Source organism: Pleurodeles waltl, chromosome 1_2 (assembly GCF_031143425.1).
Source record: "Pleurodeles waltl isolate 20211129_DDA chromosome 1_2, aPleWal1.hap1.20221129, whole genome shotgun sequence".
NCBI classification, from domain to species: domain Eukaryota; kingdom Metazoa; phylum Chordata; class Amphibia; order Caudata; family Salamandridae; genus Pleurodeles; species Pleurodeles waltl.
Genome location: NC_090437.1, coordinates 1,335,966,900 through 1,335,985,698, shown reverse-complemented (window position 1 = coordinate 1,335,985,698; position 18,799 = coordinate 1,335,966,900). Strand labels below are relative to the sequence as shown.

At 45.2% G+C, this 18,799-nt stretch overlaps 1 protein-coding gene across 1 annotated transcript in view; it reads right to left on the bottom strand.

The window, feature by feature from the left end:
• LOC138296310 (long-chain-fatty-acid--CoA ligase ACSBG2-like) overlaps window positions 1-18,799 on the bottom strand; it is a 424,825-nt gene that overhangs the window by 292,852 nt on the left and 113,174 nt on the right. The window contains exon 2 of the mRNA XM_069235332.1: window positions 109-398. Coding sequence (XP_069091433.1) covers window positions 109-398 — 290 coding nt within the window. The remainder of the gene's footprint in view (window positions 1-108; window positions 399-18,799) is intronic.

Genomic DNA, 18,799 nt, shown 5'->3' with positions numbered 1-18,799 from the left:
GTAATGGCCCTGCTTTTGATGTCATCATTTAACAACAAACAAGCATCCTTTTCTCCAGTTAAACACTTCCCCCGGCTCTGAAGAACAGCGGGCCTTGCTAGGACTCACCTTCAGGAAGCTCTTGGCTGCTGCCCGGCATTCCTGGTAGTACTGAAGATATGTGGTAGTTTTCCATTGCCCGTCTCTCTTCACAGCCATTGCTGGGCAGTTGCCAAAATGCTGGACTGTGTCCCATAACATACCATGTGTGGTGACTGGAGGCTCTGAGGCTGGTCCTGTCTCTTCCATGCGCAGCTTCACTGCTCCATCCTTTGCGGTTGTCCAGAAATTGTCTGCTGGTGCAAGGTTCAGCTCAAAGAGGCTGCTCCTTTTCCCACAAGCATCTGGGGGACTTTCTCCTGTAAGAGACATGAAGGGGGAATTATAAAGAATATGAACAGTAGATCAGAAACAGGCCTTTCTGCCAAACATGCCAGGGCAACTGTAAGTGGTGTGTTCTTCCATCCAGTAGATACATTGAAAAACATCCTAAGGTACACAACTCTGTTGATTGCCTTCCATGAGATTAATCATTGGCATAGCTCTTTGGCAACAGATGCTAGCAATAATTATAGAACAACTGGCAATCTTAAGTATGAACCTCCTGACTAGGTTGTTTAAATGACTCCATGACCATCATAATCTCAAAACCTCTTGAGAATTCACCTCCAGACTAACCCTCCTTACAGCTATATTGTTGTTCTTTCTAAGTGTTATGCTTAGTGCTACGTAAGGTACAAGAGTTTGCTCTAAAAAAATACTAATATACAAATATTGTGACTGGTGAATCTTGGGTGGGCAAATATGTCACACTGCATTGATATTTAGCAAATGTAACATGAATTGTGCCAATCAATCCTGAGGAATATGGCACCTAACATGATCCCTGTGACAATGTGTATATATGTCCCTGTTCTGGCATGGTCTTTATCTGCAATCCGGATCGGGGTTTTTGCTGCCTGAAGTTAGGTCGACCATTACCTGAAATCATGGTGTCACCAAACACAACAATATGTGGTAAGCAAGTGCCTTTGAGAAGCTGCCATGTTCTCAGGAGGAAAAACCCAAATCTGTAAAAATAAAACCTCCTTGCTGGATGAAAAGGGTTGAGTAAAACCAGGGATCCAGAGTCCAGTGGCAGAAATCATCCGGAGCAAAGAGTCAGCAAGTGGAGGGAGTGAGGAAACAAGTGAACCAACACAGCTTTGTTGCGATACTTCAACTAGACTGAAACCTTTATATGGCAAAAGATAAGAATATGAAATAAGAGCAAACCTCAAATGACAGGAAGCAGGATGGATTGGGAAAATCAGGAAGAAACCAATGAAGAGACAGCCATGATGGAATGGAAAAGAGAATGAAAGCCTGAGCTTGTCTAGCTGTGGAAAAGCTTTAGACAAGGAGCTGGTGGGCAAGGAGAAGCAATCAATAGACCAGGCACACACAAGGTGGCTGCCCAAGTGAGTGAGTCTCACAGCCTACAGTTCGGGCTGCTTGCGGCTTCTCATGATGCCCAGGAGCTGCTGGATTATGCAAGTTACTGTGGATACTGGATGCTGAGAAAGCCAAGACTCTGTGGTCGCGACAATCTCTTGTATATCTCAGAACTCGAGTATCAGCAACATCAAGGCACCATTAGGACAATTTAATGTGGAGGCACGCACCATAATACAATTAAGACACCCCCAAAATAATTAGGTGATACCCGCATTACATCATTGTACTTATCATCTACAACGTTCAGTGGCATAAACCTGTGCATTGCCTTAAAAAATGCCACTGCTTCAACAGTTTTATACCAGTAGAGCATTGTGCATTGAAAAATGTAGGCCTCTCAGGCTAAGCCAAACTGCATCCAACAAAATTAGAATGTACCAACTGGAGCCTTAAAAGCAATGAAATGTTTAGGTTCTGGTCCTAACTCCACTTAGTAGTAGGCAAATGCTAAATCAAGCTTGGTAAACCATATAATACCTCCCACCACCTGTGCCCAGTACAACCAACATTGCACTTAGTTTTGGGACAAGGCAGGAATCAACCCAAGTTTTCTTGATAAGACTATGAAGATCTACACACAGGTTAATGTCCCATTACTTATGTGCTCCACCTCCGGGGGAGAAAGTTGCAAAAAAGGTTCAATCAGTTCTATTATGCCGCATAAACACACACTCATCAACTCTATTAAATATCTTTGACAATAAATGGTACCCCATGCAGCTTATGTTTGACTAGGAAAGCACCCACCTTCAACTTCATCTTGTGTTTTTGTGTTTAGATGTGTTATTCTTAACAACTGTTTATCAAGAACACTTGTATACTTCTATAAAATTCTTACTAATGACTAAAATGTGTGCTTTTGTTTCGGACATTAATCCCTTTAACAGCTATATAAATTTTACCTTGAATCTGTCTTCATTTAAATTCTCAGAGTCTTCAAAATAGCCTATCAAGTCCATTTTCTGTCCCTCATATAAAACAGGAGCACAATCTAATGGAAGTAAAGGCCTACTACCACACGGGTCCTAGAAATCGTCATTAGTGATCATTGTCATCCGTGGCCCTGAAGACACTTATCATCTACCAGGATATCAACAGAAGGATCCACACGTTTCAAAGGAATACCTACCCATCAGCAACAACAAATACTGTGCCTTTTATTCTGTCTTAAACATATTCAGTACTCTAATTTGACATTGATCCCTCTGTTGCAAACACAACTCTGTTTAAATGTTGTCTGGAACTAAGGCAAATCTTGGCAAAATACCCCAACTTGTCACATGATCTACATACAACATTTTTTGCTGGATAGGCTTTTCCTCCATTTATGTGTGATGGAAACTCACATCTAAAATAGTTTAAAAAACACATTTTCTTTGTGATCAGTTGTGTAACCCTCTTATCCTTTTTCACCGTGATGCTGAAGAATGCCTTCTAGCTCAGTTATCTATCATCTAGGATCATATGTACGAAGCGTTTTTGAGGTCCAAAACTACCCAATTCACATAATCAAACCGTTTGCGACTGCAAAAATGCCTTTTGTACAAACAACAAACTGAGATTCTACAGAATCACACTTTGCGTTTTCAAATCAGTATTTGGAAGTGGGTAGTGGCATGTTTATGGTAATCCTTCCAAATACTGATTCACAGTAGTGTGTGTTAATGATTTGCAACCCAATTACAGTTGCAAAATAATATTTTTTTTACTGAAAGCTTGAAAGGTAGTGATAAGCATTCACAAATTCTTATTTATGAATGTAAAAAATGACCAAATTGCCCCTCTAGTTGGCACAGGTATGCACCTTGTCCAAGTAGGGACCACAATCGTAGTCATGGTAAGTCAGTTACTCTTCTTATATTAACCTGTGCTTACCCTCTGGTAGCTTGGCACAGAGCAGTCAGGCTTAAATCAAGAGGCAATGTGTAAAGTATTTGTGCAACACTTAAAGTACAGTAACTCAATGAAAACATCACAAAAAGACAACACAGACAATGGCAAAATAGAGAATATTTATATGAGTAAAACAAGACCTCAACAACACAAATCCAATCAGTGAAATTGAGGTATTCATTTCTAAAGCATAAATTTGAAAATAGTGCTTAGAAGTCACTGGTGGGCAAAAGGTTCCTTGAGGTCGCAGTACAGAACCCATGCAAGGTCTGTTGAAAAAGTACCTTGTATGGAGCAAAGCGTCTATGCCGAGGGCACGCATCGGTATTTTCCACGCAGTCGGGTCATTGCGTCGTTGTTGGACTCCATAGAGATGAATGCAATGCATCGCCGTCAAGCCGTGCAGATCGTCACCATTAAGCCGCGCAAACTGTGGATCTAAAGTAGTCGAGCAGCCTCTGCATCAACGTTGAAGGGCAATGCAGTGAAATTTTACACTCACTCAAAGAACCCACTTCTGAAGCCCAGGACTGGAAAGGGGCTCATCAGGAAAGTGTAGGACTCACAGATGGCAGAGTCCAGCAGCACCAGGAGAGTTGGAAGCAGTCTTTGATGTCCCTGAGATTGCGGAAGAACAGAGGGCAAGCCAGCTAGCCCCTACAGACACTCTGTTTCAGCAAACAGTCCTTCTCCTCAGCAGGGCAGAGATCAGCAGGGCAACTCAGAAATGGAGAGAAGCAGTTCCTTGGAACAGTCAGTTGAGACAGAGTGGCAATCCTTACAGCACGGGAGTCTTTACTCCAGCAGAGTTCTTCCCAAGTCCAGTAGTGTTTTGATTTCAGGGGGTCAGAACCCCAGTACTTATACTTATAAGTGCCTTTGAAGTAGGGGTGACTTCAAGTGCACAGGTGCCCTTTTCATCCCAGCCCTGGCTCCATAATATTAGTAGGGGGTAATCACCCCTTTGTGTGGGGCTCAGGCCACTATCATCTGAAGTGTAAATGCGAGCCCTTCCCATCCTCCCTGCCTAGGAAGACACATCAGTAAGCAGATAGTGATTCAGTATTAGTTGAGCAGCAAAGTTTTTAAACTAGCAATCAATGTCTAACTAGTTGATCAACAAAGTGCTCAAACTGACGGTCTGTGACTAATGTGCACAAAGCTGTCATATATGTCTGAACATTTTCACCTTAATTTTGCACTCTCTTGAAAAATGTTTGTCCCAATACTAACAGGCTATGCTGACCATCAAAACAATTTTCTAGTATCTTCACAGCTTATTAGTATTCAGCCAGTACTTTTCCTTTCTTCAAAGCAATGTCAGGCAAACACTACTTAAAAATAGCTCTACATTAAAAACCCCAGGGCATATTCAACAAAGGTTTTCTGTTACCCCTGCTCCATGCAAGAAGACTCAGGGTGACAAAACCTAGAATGAGATTAACCATGCTACGCAAGGCCACCTTGCATAGCTCTGCATGGCTTGGTAAATCTGGAGCAACTCAAGACAGGGTAAGTTGCTGTCTTGGGTTACTGTGCCCCAGGAAGGCTTTCCATGGGTGTAGCATTGGTGTTCCCAAGCATCAGCCCCTGGATTTTGGTGCATTCCCAGATTCATGGTGAGTGGTAGACCTGGGAATGTGTCAAAATGCTACCCCTCCCCAGGGGAGGCATTACGAGCAGCATTCTGCAGCACACGCAGAAAGAGGAAAACATCTCAAAGGATTGAAGGGTATCTATATTGGCGCTAGGCAGCACATAGTGCAGCAGTGCAAGGAGAGGATAGGAACGTGCCATATAGTGTTAAATATGACACATTCCTGCCGTCTCCCTGTCCCGCAATGCAGCCCAGTACAGCAAGATGTTGTGCTGCACTGCGTTGTGTGACATTTTGATAGATCTGCCCCTCAATGAGTGTAACAAAAAACTGTCTTACTTTCAGGTGTAAATCATGTTGGTTCCATAGAACCTAAAAGGTTTCACAGGCATCATACCCTTGTCTTCACAAAGTTGTGGAATCACCAGGTATTTCTAAAGGAGTTGCTGGTGGCTTACAGATTGCATGTTGATCAACAGTATAACTTTTTTATAACAATATGTTTTAGAATCTTATAGTTGACATAGAAAATCTGTAATGAAATTAATACAGCAGTTATTTAGCTAGTAGCCAAAAAATGTGAAGTTTTTGATGATTATTGCAGTCTTGTGGTGTGATTCACAAAGGTTACTTACACTTTTGATTAAGTTTACACTTTTGATTAAGCTTACACTTTTGAGTACGTTTACCACTATTGCTATTCCGAAAGTCTGAGCGTCAGTCTACTACAAAGGCGTAAGTTATATGTCTCCAACCCCAGAGTATTGCAATTGCCTTACTATTGTGTGGGAGGGCGATGTCCCTCCCTAAAGGTGCCTTAATCCTCCCTCATCCCATCCATTTTGTAGAAAGTCTGCCCATTCTTTAAGCCTCTCTCCTGTGCCCCTCTCACATATACAACTAAAACCAACAATTACGTACGCAGAGGCATAAAACTATGCATGTAGTTTCTGGATTGCAATTTGTTGTACATTTTGTACCATTATAAAATGTGCTACAAAATGCAGTTTGTGAATCAGGTCATCAGAGTGTAAGTTACTACTAAAAAAAAAATGAGTAAGGCCAGCATTACCCATGACCAACCACTGGTACTGCAACACTCTCCCACGGAAAATAATGTAAATAGGTTACAGCCAATCTGATTATTTAAAATAGTTAAAAATTAGATCAATATAAATTAATTTAAAAAATATTTAAAATGGTACATACTTATTATTTAATTATAAAATATTTTAATAATCTATTTTGAATGTAAAAAATAATGTAACAATGCTGTTAGAAACTGAGTTATTGGTTGAGGGAAGTGGAAGCCCCACTCCTTGTCAGAGTGAACTACTAAAGTTGCTAAACTAACCTGTGCTTAACCCTCTGATAGCTGGGCACAAAGCAGTCCGTCTGTGTGAAGTATTTATGCAGCACACAAACAATGATAAAGTGAAAACACAACACAGGAAAAAAAAATTTTTTTTTTATAAAAATAGAGTAATTTTAGTAAATAGAATTATACCAAAACAAATACAATCCAGTCAGTAGAAACGAAGATATGCAATTTCAAAGGTTTTAGGTCAGTATAGCACTTAAAATGACAAAGTAACACCCATGGTCATCTGGTTGTACTAGACCTGGTAAAAGCCAGGCTATCCACGACAGAGCATGAGCTGGATACAGGGACCAGGTTAGTCCTGCTGAAAAAGTTACTTTTTTTAAAGTCTGGTGCAAAAAGTCCAGTTTGCGGTGGAGGGGGCTGCAAGGAGCAGGGAGAGCGTTGCAGATGGTCGTTGCTGTAGAGTGAAGCACAAGCCGGATGGTGTGGGCAGTCATTGCTGTAGTGCAAACTGCAGATCTTGCGTTGCTGGTCATCATTGGTGGGTGCTGTAGCGTGAAGTATCAGGTTCACCAGAGCTTGGCTTTGGCCGTCATTGAGGGTGGCACAAATCGGCCCGTTCGTAGTCCTTAAGAGCTCAGAAATTCAGGATATCTTCTTTTCTTGAACAGTCCAGCCAATGGTCCAGAAACTAGGGAGGCACCTCTTGGGGATCAGGGAATCACTCTTGCAGGGCTCAGGCATGTCCAGTTGCAGCAGGCCAACTGAGCAATTGCAGGGAGGCCTCTGGAGCTTGTTGTGTCCTATAGCTCAGAACAGGAGGTCAGTCAACTAGGCCTTGAAGTCACTCAAGTTAGCCTGAGATGAAGGGAGTATCTCTAGTCTTCCTTCTTATAGAACAGAGCAGACCTCAAGCAGCAGGGGAGTCTGTTGGGAAACAAGGCAGTCGTCCTTCTGTAATGTCCTCAGGTCCAGTAGCGTACTAAAGAGGTGTTCTATGGGTCAGATAGTTATACCTAGTGCCAGCATTTGAAGAGGGGGAATTCCCTATAGTACCCTCATATCTTGTTCTGGGAAGTTCTTACCTTTCCTTGACAAGGCTCTGAGACGTTTTGGGTGACAAAAGGCTAGTATCAGGTTCCTTTGAGTGTGTGCTGGAGGCAGCCCTTTGAAATGAGTGTGGAGCAGGGAACAGCTCCGCCCTAACCATCCTGGCAAGATGGCCCATCCAGCCAACAGCTCGTCCCTCGTTGTCTCATTGTGTGGGAGGAATACACAAAGGATAACAGCAGGGCCATTCACAGTCAGTGTCCCAGAACCCTGCCAGCAGGCACCAAATTGTTAGGAGAAGAAAATGCCAATCTTTGAAAAGTAACATGATCAGAATTGTGACTTAAAACCTGACTTTACCATTAAAAGAATTGTTAAATTACAATTTATTTGAGTCCAAAAATAACGTCTCTACCTGTTGCCAATCAAAAGGTAACCCAATGTTATCCTATGGGGGAGGTAGGGCTTACAGTAGTGAAAAACAAATGTAGGAGTTTTTCACTACCATGACATGTAAAACTGAAAACCCAGCCCTGCGTAGTGCCACGCATCAGTGGTTAGACTAATGCATTTTAGTACTTGTGTCTGCATCACCGCACTAAAATATTTTACTTATGCATGTATAATGCCTCTGGGCCAATCGTGATGACTAATGCTAGAGAGCTGAGCTGCCTAATTAATAACCTGGGGCTTCTGTGCAGCACGTTGTCGTGCTCTGTTTATTTGATGCATTAATTGTCTCTGAGTAGGCTAGACATCAGCTAATATTGTGCTGCTGAGGGTGTTTGAGTCACAGCGCACTGTAATAGGGCAAGCCGAGCCCGGCCCCGTAGAATGCACCTTGACAATGTGGTCTTTGCTCTCAGCAAGATCAGAAACAAAAAGAAAAAGAGCCTCTCTACGTGCATCCGGTAATGCCTTGTCTTGTTTTCTGACGGCAGGCTGCACTACCCCCATCCTCGCGCACACAGATTGATTGAATCAGCAGGCTGGCAGACACAGAGGCAATGTGCAGCAGTATTGTATTTATGGCGAGCGCACAAGCGATTTGACCTGTTGTAATTATTGTGGGTTTTTAACAATGCCCATCTCACAGCCATCACTTTCATTCGTTTGTGGGCTTGCCTTCCAAAAATCCCTTAATGTCATTAGCAATTGCTTTACGTTTGTACTGCCTTGTGGCGGTTGTGTTACCGTCTTGCAGACTGCCCCTGTTACATGGATAATTGCATGATTGCCAATATGTTTTACTGTGAGTGAACAATTTTTTTGTCTCTCCTTTACGCTCATGCTCATGGCAGCCATGGCGCTTTGAATGGGCTTGCACTGCCATCCCCCAGCACCTTGTGCCCATCCCTCAGTTCCTGTTTGTGTCTGCCCGTCCTCACCACCCCTCCCACGTCGTTGTTTGTTTTGTTCTGCTATCGAGTGTTGCTATTTGGGAATTTTAGTGAGTTTGCCGAGAGGGGCTAATTCAGGTTGTCGGGAATGTCCTATATTTTTTGTTCTTCAGTGGAAATCCTTTATTATTGAAGTCCTTTGGCGGGGGAGGGGTAAAGTTTTCATATTGTTGCCATTCTGTGTGGAGCGTACGTTATAGCTATGTGTGATGCTGCATGTGTGGAGGAGGCTTGCGTCTGTGTGTACGGTATAGCTGTGTGTGATGCTGCATGCGTGGAGGAGGGTTACGCCTCTGTGCACGGTATAGCTTTGTGTGATGCTGCGTGGAGGGGAGGGGAGGAGGCGCCTGTGTGTGCGATATGGCTGTGTGTGATGCTGCATGCATGGAGGAGGCTTGCCCCTGTGTGCACGGTATAACTATGTGTGATGCTGTATGAAGTGCACAAGGCTAGTGTCTGTGCACGGTATAGCTGTGTGTGATGTTGCATGCATGGAGGAGGCTTGCATCTGTGTGCACTGTATAGCTATGTGTGATGCTGCATGTGTGGAGGAGGCTTGCGTCTTTGTGCACGGTATAGCTGTGTGTGATGCTGCATGCGTGGAGGAGGGTTACGCCTCTGTGCACGGTATAGCTTTGTGTGATGCTGCGTGGAGGGGAAGGGAGGAGGCGCCTGTGTGTGCGATATGGCTGTGTGTGATGCTGCATGCATGGAGGAGGCTTGCCCCTGTGTGCACGGTATAACTATGTGTGATGCTGTATGAAGTGCACAAGGCTAGTGTCTGTGCACGGTATAGCTGTGTGTGATGTTGCATGCATGGAGGAGGCTTGCATCTGTGTGCACTGTATAGCTGTGTGTGATGCTGCATGGGTGGAGGAGGGTTGCGTCTGTGTGCACGGTATAGCTGTGTGTGATGCTGCATGCGTGGAGGAGGCTTGCGCTTTTGTGCACAGTATAGCTGTGTGTGATGCTGCATGTGTGCAGATATAGCTTTGTGTGATGCTGCATGCGTGGAGGAGGCATGTGTCTCTGTGCACGGTATAGCTGTATGATGCTGTATGAAGTGCACAAGGCTTGTGTCTGTGTGCACGGTATAGCTGTGTGTGATGCATGCATGGAGGAGGCTTGCATCTGTGTGCACGGTATATCTTTGTGTGATGCTGTATGAAGTGCATGAGGCTTGAGCCTGAATGCACGGTATAGCTGTGTGCAGCTGACCTGATATAGATGCCTCAGGCCTCATCTCTCAGACTCGGTCTATATGCGACTGGGTGTTTGTGTGTAGCAAGCTTCAGTCTGTATACAGCACCCCCAGACCTCAAACTCAGCTTGTAGCACGCCTCACATTTGGCATCAAACCCCATGGCTCAGACTCTGCATGCACAAGACTCCTGTGTCTGACTGTTAGCACCAGTTTCAGGCTTTCAATGCTCCCAGGCCTCAGACTATCTTGTGCAGTGGGCCTCAGGGTGTTTAAATGTAGCAGTCTGAGGTTCAGTTTACAAGATACACGACTTTTTATTTATTTATATTTGGCATTTTCTATAGTGCGAACAACCCTATGGATATCATAGTGCTTTATATAAGATCACTTACATACTGCATGCAGTAAAGCTGTGTAAGTAAGGCCATTTCATATAAGAACAGTTTTCACTTACAAAAGAGCAGTTTTTTCAAGAGCACTGGACATGAGGCTACATAAAAAGGGGTTCATTTTGCACTTTAGGAAAGTACTGACTTTTTGGCATGTTACCCCCAATTTCTGCCTGATGTCAGTGTGTTTGAGTGTGTCACTGGGATCCTCCTAACCAGGACCCCAGTGCTTATGCTCTCTCTCCTCTCAATGTTGCCACTGCATAAGGTAACCCAGTATTTCATCCCAAATTGGCATACTCGTCACCCCTTATAAGTCCCTAGTATATGGTACTCAGGTACCCAGGGCATTGGGATTCCAGGGGATCCCTATGGGCTGCAGCATTACTTTTGCGACCCATAGGAAGCCCATGCAAAGGCTTCTGCAGGACCACCATTGCAGCCTGTGTGAAATGGTGCATGCACCCTTTCATTGCCATTTACACTGCACCAGGTCACTTATAAGTCACCTATATGTCAGGCCTTCCAGCCCTGAAGGCTGGGTGCAAAGTACCTGTGTGTGAGGGCACCCCTGCACTAGTAGAGGTGCCCCTACGTTATCCAGGACCATTTTCCAAGCCTTCGTGAGTGCGGGACGCCATTTTTTCCATGTGCGCTGGACATAGGTCAATACCTATGTCCAGCTGCACAATGGTAACTCCGAATATGACCACGTATGGTGTCTAACAACGTGGATTCTGGTATTGGTTATGCAATTCCATGCACTCTGGGGGTTCAGCAGTGGACCCCCAGTACTGCCATGCCAGCCTTCTGAGGTTTTCCAGGCAGCCCCAGCTGCTGCCACCTCACAGACAGGTTTCTGCCCTCCTGTTGCTTGAGCAGCTCAAGCCCAGGAAGGCAGAACAAAGCATTTCCTTTGGGAGAGGGGTGTTACACCCTCTCCCTTTGGAAATAGGCGTTACAGGCATGGGAGGGGCAGCCTCCCAGAAACTCTGGAAATGCTTTGAAGGGCACAGATGGTGCCCTCCTTGCATAATCCAGTCCACACCAGTTCAGGGACCCCCAGTCCCTGCTCTGGCATGAAACTAGACAAAGGAAAAGGGAGTAACCACTCCCCTGTCCATCACCACCCCAGGGGCAGTGCCCAGAGCTCCTCCAGAGTGTCCCTGGGTTTTGCCATCTTGGATTCCAAGGTGGTGGGGCACTCTGGGAGCATCTGAGTGGCCAGTGCCAGCACTTGACGTCAGAGCCCTCCCCTGATAGGTGCTTACCTGTGTAGCTGATCAATCCCCCTTTCAGGGCTATTTAGGGTCTCTCCTGGGTGGTTCTTCAGATTCGGATTGCAAGACTCCAGCAGGAATGATCTGCATCCTTTACTTCACCTTCTACCAATGAAACTGCATCTGGAACTTCCAGGAACCCTACTAACTGCAATAAAGAAGCAAAGATGACTTCTGCAACATTGTATCTTCAGCTCCTGCCAGCAAATGCAACTGTTTCCAGGTCGTGCATTCTCCGAGGACTGCCTGTCTTCAGCCTGCACCAGAAGAATGAAGGAATCTCCCTTGAACTGAAGGAGTCACGTCCCTGCTTCAGCAGGCACTCCTCTGCAGCAACAACCGGTGGCGCGGGTCCCCTCTCCTGACAAAGTGCGTGGATGCAGCAACATGGGTGGTGGACTGAAGTTTTCCTGACGATCCCAAGGTCCAGCTGTCCAACTTTGGTGTTGGTAAGAGCTTGCCTCCCACGCAAGACATTACCGCGTGCACCGCGTTTTTTGCAGTTGCCAAGGCTTGTGTGCGACCTTCCACGAAGTTCTTCATGCACAGCACAGCTCCTGCCCCCAGCACTCCTTCCTGCGACGCACAGCTTCCTGAGTGGTTCTCAGCGGCGATTGATCCCTTGGGCCTCCATTTGCACCTTCTTTGTCCCCATGCTGTGGGACTCCTGTGCACGCTGCCTGGTCTTCTGAGGGCTCTCTGAGTTGCTGAGACCCTCCTCTGTCTCCCCCTCCTGGGTAGAGGTCATCAGGTCCCTCCTGGTCCCGGGCAGCGCCATTTTCCCGCTAGCCGCGAGCTTTGCGTGTGCCAAGGCTTGTTGGCAGAATCCAGTGACACAAACCAGACTGCAATCTTCCATCCGGCGTGGGACATCATCTGCATCAACCAGGAACCCGCATCCGTCTTTTTGGGTGCAGTACTGACTGTTCTTCTTCACTGGTGGTTCTTCTTTTGCACCTTCTTCCGGGTTAGCAGGGGCTCCTGTTCTACCATGACTCTTCAGTGCTTCTTGGACTTGGTCCCCTTCTTTCACAGGTCTTCAGGTCCAGGAGTCAATCGTTGGTGACTTGCAGTCTCTTCTGGTTCTTGCAAAATCTTCTATCACGTGTTCTTATCAGGAAAACTATTGCCAACGTATACGTTCTTCCCTCAGCAAAAGCGATTCCCCTTTTCTCTGAACCCATGTTGGTTGCAGCGGCGTCCTCACTTCCGGTGGCTCCTGCGAAGGCTTTTCCTAGAACTAGCCTCCTCAGGTTTAATTGCCACTCAAGATGGGGGCTGCAGATCCTTGTGAGGTCAGCGCTCTAGTGTTTCTACTTTAGTTTTGTGCTATAGCTTCCCTCCAGCTGTTCCTCTCAGGGAGCCGTACACTTCAACTGTCATCCTGAGAATGAGCAGTGTTCCTGAGGCTCTTCGTTTCATAGAGAATTCTTCCACTTTTGAGTCATTAATTATTTTTTTTGTTACAGTGTGCACACCACCTACTTTTTCCCTTTTGGAGAAGCTGAAGTTTTTCCTTCGTCCATCAACTGGCTATCGGCTTTTCTGAGGAGAATTCGTTTTGGCTTAACAGAACTTCAAGCAACTGCAGTAAGGAATCCCTTTGTATGATTTCCAGCCTTGCCAATATATATATGTACATATATATTCGAAAAATCTTTGCCTTGCAGACTTGTCAGTCTTAGAGACAAACCTCAGTGCTCAGACTAATTCCTATAGACTGTGATTGAGAAAACTGAACCTTGAGAAGGAGTTTTTGTTTCCTGTAAAAGACAATAGTAGATTGTATATTTGTGAACTTTTTAACTGTTCTCCATAGAACTTTGGATTACCTCTGACTCCTGAAGAAAAGAAGATATTAAGTTAACATTGTTCTCTTGGAGAGAGGCTAGTCTCCCAAAAGATCCAGGTTAGAAGAACAATAGAATTGGATGAATGTGAATTGCTGAACAGTGGAATGCGCAATAGGAATGTACTTATCTATGCTTCAGGTCCTTCCTTTAAAGCAATCCCAATAAGAAGAAAGCGAAGGTTACAGAAGCACACACTGAATATCCTATCTTCATGTGGGAAACACAGGCTGGAACTGGATCTGGAGGCGGTCTCTCTTTTTCTATTCCCATTCCCCTTTCCCCCTAGCAGATGCAGGGTTCAGATAATCAGTAAAGTCTGAGCACACATCTGTTGGAGGGAGTTGGGTAAAAGGCATCTGCTCCTGTGGAAGTTTGATTTAATGGGTAATCTCCGGACAGATTGAAGTGCCTAAAAAATACTTATTTCCACCTGAGCAGAATGGCTGAAGGTTTCGATTTTAATGCCTTGGCGACACTTATTGTCAAAATACAAAAAAAGTTAACCCTTACCCTAGATGAAAACAAAAACTTGAGAGAGGAAATAAAAAGATCCCATGTTGAGACCCAACAGCTCATGGACAAATTAGATAACTTCACGTCTGGGAATACCGCTGGGACTAGTGGGGTGTCAGGTAAAACCTTCCCTACCTCTACCTCAGAAATATCCACACAAGTCATTTATTCCATCTCCCCTATCATTCCCCTGGCCCCACCTGAACGTTTTAGTGGAGATCCTTACAAGGCGCAGATATTTTTAACCCAGTGCTCCTTACACTTCCTTTTTACAGAGGATCAGTCAAAAACAGTGTTCGTTTTGTTTTATGTGAGTGGAGATGCGGCTTCATGGTCCATGCCTTTGGTGTCACGAAATGACCCTATATTGTATGATTTTGAAGTTATTAGAACCAAATTTCTTTGAATGTTTGACCGCAAGAAACATTTCCCAATCCACAGATCATGAATTACTTGACTAAAACAAGGTAATAGGGATTTGATCTCTTATCTGGCCCAATTCTACAAATTAATTGTGGAGACTGGTTGGCCCAAGAGCAAAAGGGCTGCAATTTTTTACAGAGGTTTACGAGAAGAACTAAAAGATGCGCTCGCCCAAATTCCAGATCGACCTACTGATGTGTCAAAATTAATTGATCTAGTTTTACAGATTGATCAGCGTCTGCTTGAAAAAAAAGCTGACCGCAAGAGAGAATTTCGCCCTATCCCACCCCGCTTTGACAGGAGGAGAGTGGAAGGTATTAAGACCTCCGAGACACACTCTTCAGAAGAGCCAATGCAAATTGGCAGTGTTAGAGGTTCCCTGTCTAAAGAGGGAAAGGACAAGTGAAGATCTGAGAATCTATGGCCCACATTACAACCGGGGTGGTCCAAGACAGCCAGGGCTGTTTTGGCCGAAGCACAGCCAACAGGCTGGCGGTGCTTCAGAGGAGATTACGACCGCGGTCGCACCGCCGGGGCCAGCGGTTTCCAGCCACATTTGCCCCGGCGGTGATAATCTGCCAGGGCAGCGCTGCTTGCAGCGCTGCCCAGGGGATTACGAGTCCCCCTACAGCCAGCCTTTTCCTGGCGGTTTGAACTGCCAGGAAAAGGCTGGCGGTACGGGCAGTCGTGGGGCCCCTGGGTGCCCCGTGCAGCTTTTCACTGTCAGCATAGCAGACAGTGAAAAGTGCGACAGGTGCAACTGCACCCGTCGCACGGCAGCAACACCGCCGGCTCCATTTGGAGCCGGCTCCCATGTTGCGGCCCACATCCCCGCTGGGCCGGCGGGTGGAAACTCTGTTTCGCCCGCCAGCCCAGCAGGGATGTCATAATGGGTACCGCAGGAGTGTGGCCGCACGGATGTTACAACTGCCGCCCGCCAATGTTGTAATGACCCCCTATGTCTCTATTGTGGATTGTCTGGGAATTTTGTAAGAGAATTCCCAAAGAAGCCTAAACAAGATAATTCAAGATAACTCATTCTACCAAGAGAGTAACCCTGGTTGACTTACAACACCAACCAGCCCCTGAATCCCAATTAGTGGCAAACACCTTCCAGTCTGCTTCCCCTCATCTAACCATCTCCTTTGACCTCATCTTCAGAGAAAAGAAGCTGCAGGAGGTTTCAGTGATGATTGACTCAGAAGCTACGGGAACTTTCTGTGACATCCAGTGTGCCACACAACTGGGAATACATTTTGTCAAAAAAAGGAAAGCAGAGCCTGTTTGTGCGGTGGATGGAACAAACCTGTCTTCAGGCCCTATCACAGATGAAACTGAACCTATAGTTCTGAAAGATCATCTAGGACACCAAAAAAAGATATCTTTCAATCTCGTAGATGCTTCTCAATTTCAGCTGATCTTGGGCTTACCGTGGCTTGCGGAACACAACCCTGAAATTAATTGGGAAAAGAGGACTGTTCAATTAAATTCAAGCTACTGTTGGAAGCATTGTTATGGTCCTCAAGAGATAAGTAGTGCACCATCTCCCACTCAATTTTTATCTACTAAATCCAATGTGGTTTGTGCTCTGGAAAAGGTTGTCATTCCCCCAGAATATAAAGAATTGTCTGCAGTGTTTGACAAAGCAGAGGCAGAAAAGCTACCTCCCGACAGATCTTATGATTGCAGGATCAAACTTGAGTCAGGTGCGAATCTGCCTTGCAGTATAATATATGCCCTTACTAAAAAGAAGAACAAGTTCCTAAAAGAATATTGTGAAAAATATTTTGCAAACGGTTTTATTTGTCCCTCGGAATCCCCAGTCTCTTCCCCCCTTTTTTTCATCCCAAAGAAGAAGAATGAAGAGTTAAGAGCTTGTATAGATTATAGAGCGTTAAATCAAGTTACGGTGAAGAATCGATATCCCCTGCCCGTGATTTCAGTACTGCTAGATCAGGTAAAAGACGCAAAAATCTACACCAAACTAGACCTTCACAGAGCGTACCATTTAATTTGAGTTGCTAAGGGGGATGAATGGAAAACGGCCTTCGGCAACCCGGTTTGGTTTGTACGAGTACCAAGTGATGCCTTTTGGGTTATCTAACGCGCCGGACACTTTCCAGCACTTTGTGAACGATGTTCTGAGAGAGTTTTTAGGTCAATTTGTAGTAGTCTACATTGATGATATTTTAATCTTCTCCCAGAATTTGTGAGCCCATGTAGATCACGTGAGAACAGTTCTACAGAAATTGTTGGAAAATAACCTACATGTGAAGTTAGAAAAATGTGCCTTTCATGCGAAGGAAGTAGAATTCTCGGGATTCGTCTTATCAGAAAACTGAGTTTCCATGGATCCTTCTAAAATTCAGACAATCCTGGATTGGCCTTCTCCTAAAACGGTGAAGGAAGTGCAAAGTTTTATTGGCTTTGCCAATTTCTACCACTGGTTTTTAAAAGAATTTTCTAAAAAAGGTGCCCCCCCATTACAAAACCTTTGAGAAAAGGAGTACCCTTCCATTTGTCAACTTATGCTGAAGAATCTTTTGAGTTTCTCAAAAGAACCTTTATGACGGCCTCGATCCTTCTCCATCCTAACCCTGAGGAACCCTTTTTTGGGGAAGCCGACGCCTCAGACCAAGCGATTGGTGGCGTTTTGTTTCAGAGACACAAGGAAACTGGTCAACTTCACCCAGTGGCATTTCGATCTAGGAAATTAACTCCTCCTGAAAGAAATTATCCAGTTGCTGACAATGAGCTGGAACTGGATCTGGAAGTGGTCTCTCTTTTTCTATTCCCATTCCCATTTCCCCCTAGCGGATGCAGGGTTCAGATAATCAGTAAAGTCTGAGCACGCATCTATTGGAGGGAGTTGAGTAAAATGCATCTGCTCCTGTGGAAGTTTGATTTAATGGGTAATCTCCTGACAGTTCTTGTGTGTTCTAGGAAACTTACTGTGATTTACTCCTGCTTTCCTGGGCTCTGGGGTGGGTTCTATTACTTACCTTTGGTGTTTTCTTACACTCCCAGCGCCCCTCTACACACTACACTTGCCTAGGTGGGAAACCGACTTTCGCATTCCACTATTTTAGTATATGGTTTGTGTTCCCCCTAGCCCCTTGCTATCTATTGTGATTTTCACTATTTGCACTGTTTTCTCACTGTTTTTACAGCTATTACTGCATTCTAGTGTATATAATGTGTATATTACTTACCTCCTAAGAGAGTAAAGTCTCTAAGGTATTTTTGACATTTGTGTCACCAAAATAAAGCACCTTGCATGTCTCCTAGTTAGTCCTTGGCTGCTCGTCCACACTACCCCTGAAGAGCCTGGCTTCTAGACACTGACTACATTTCACTAATAGGGGAGGGGAGTTCAGGCCAAGGAGCAAAGAGGACAAAGAGCAAAGAGGACAGGAAAACTTGGATCCTGGAACAATGGACCAAGTGCTTCCAAAAACTAGGGGTAGAAAGGGTAAACCCTTATCCACTACCCCTCCCTCCACTGAAGATTCCCCTTTTGATGAGGATGAGTCTACTCCCTGTGCAGAACCTACACCAGAGGAGCTCCAAGCTGACACAGCTGAGATTTTGGGTGCAGGGGGGCCTGCCAGGGAGGAGCTGAGTATTGCACAGCAGACCTGCCCCACACTAGAGGGTTTGAGACAGCAAGTTGTCAACAAAAAGCAAGGGATGTCAGTGACTCTCACAAAGTGTATTGGGAAAATAATCTCCTTTATACAGAGGCAAGGGACCCAAAACCTGGTGCTACCAGGAGACTGGTCATTCTCTTGCAGTATCGGGAGTTTCTTATGACACTGGCACATGACATTCCCCTTGCTGGACACTTGGGGCAAAGTAAAACCTGGGACAGACAGGTCCCTCACTTTCACTGGAATCATATGTCAGAAGACACAAAATAGTTCTGTCACTCTTGTGTCACTTGCCAGGCCAGTGGTAAGACTGGTGGCATCCCAAAGGCCCCTTGATCCCACTGCCAGTGGTTGGGTGCCTTTTGAAAAGATAGGGGTTGACATAGTTGGCCCCCTTGATCCTCCTACTGCTTCTGGCAATAGGTTTATCTTGGTGGTAGTGGACCATGCCAATAGATATCCAGAAGCCATTCCCCTGAGGACCACTACAGCTCCTGCAGTGGCAAAGGCCCTCCTGGGAATATTTTCCAGGGTGGGCTTCCCAAAAGAGGTAATATCAGACAGGGGTAGTAACTTCATATCTGCATACTTGACAGCAATGTGGAAAGAGTGTGGTGTAAATTATAATTTCACCACACCTTACCATCCCCAGACAAATGGGTTGGTTGAGAGGTTTAACAAAAGTCT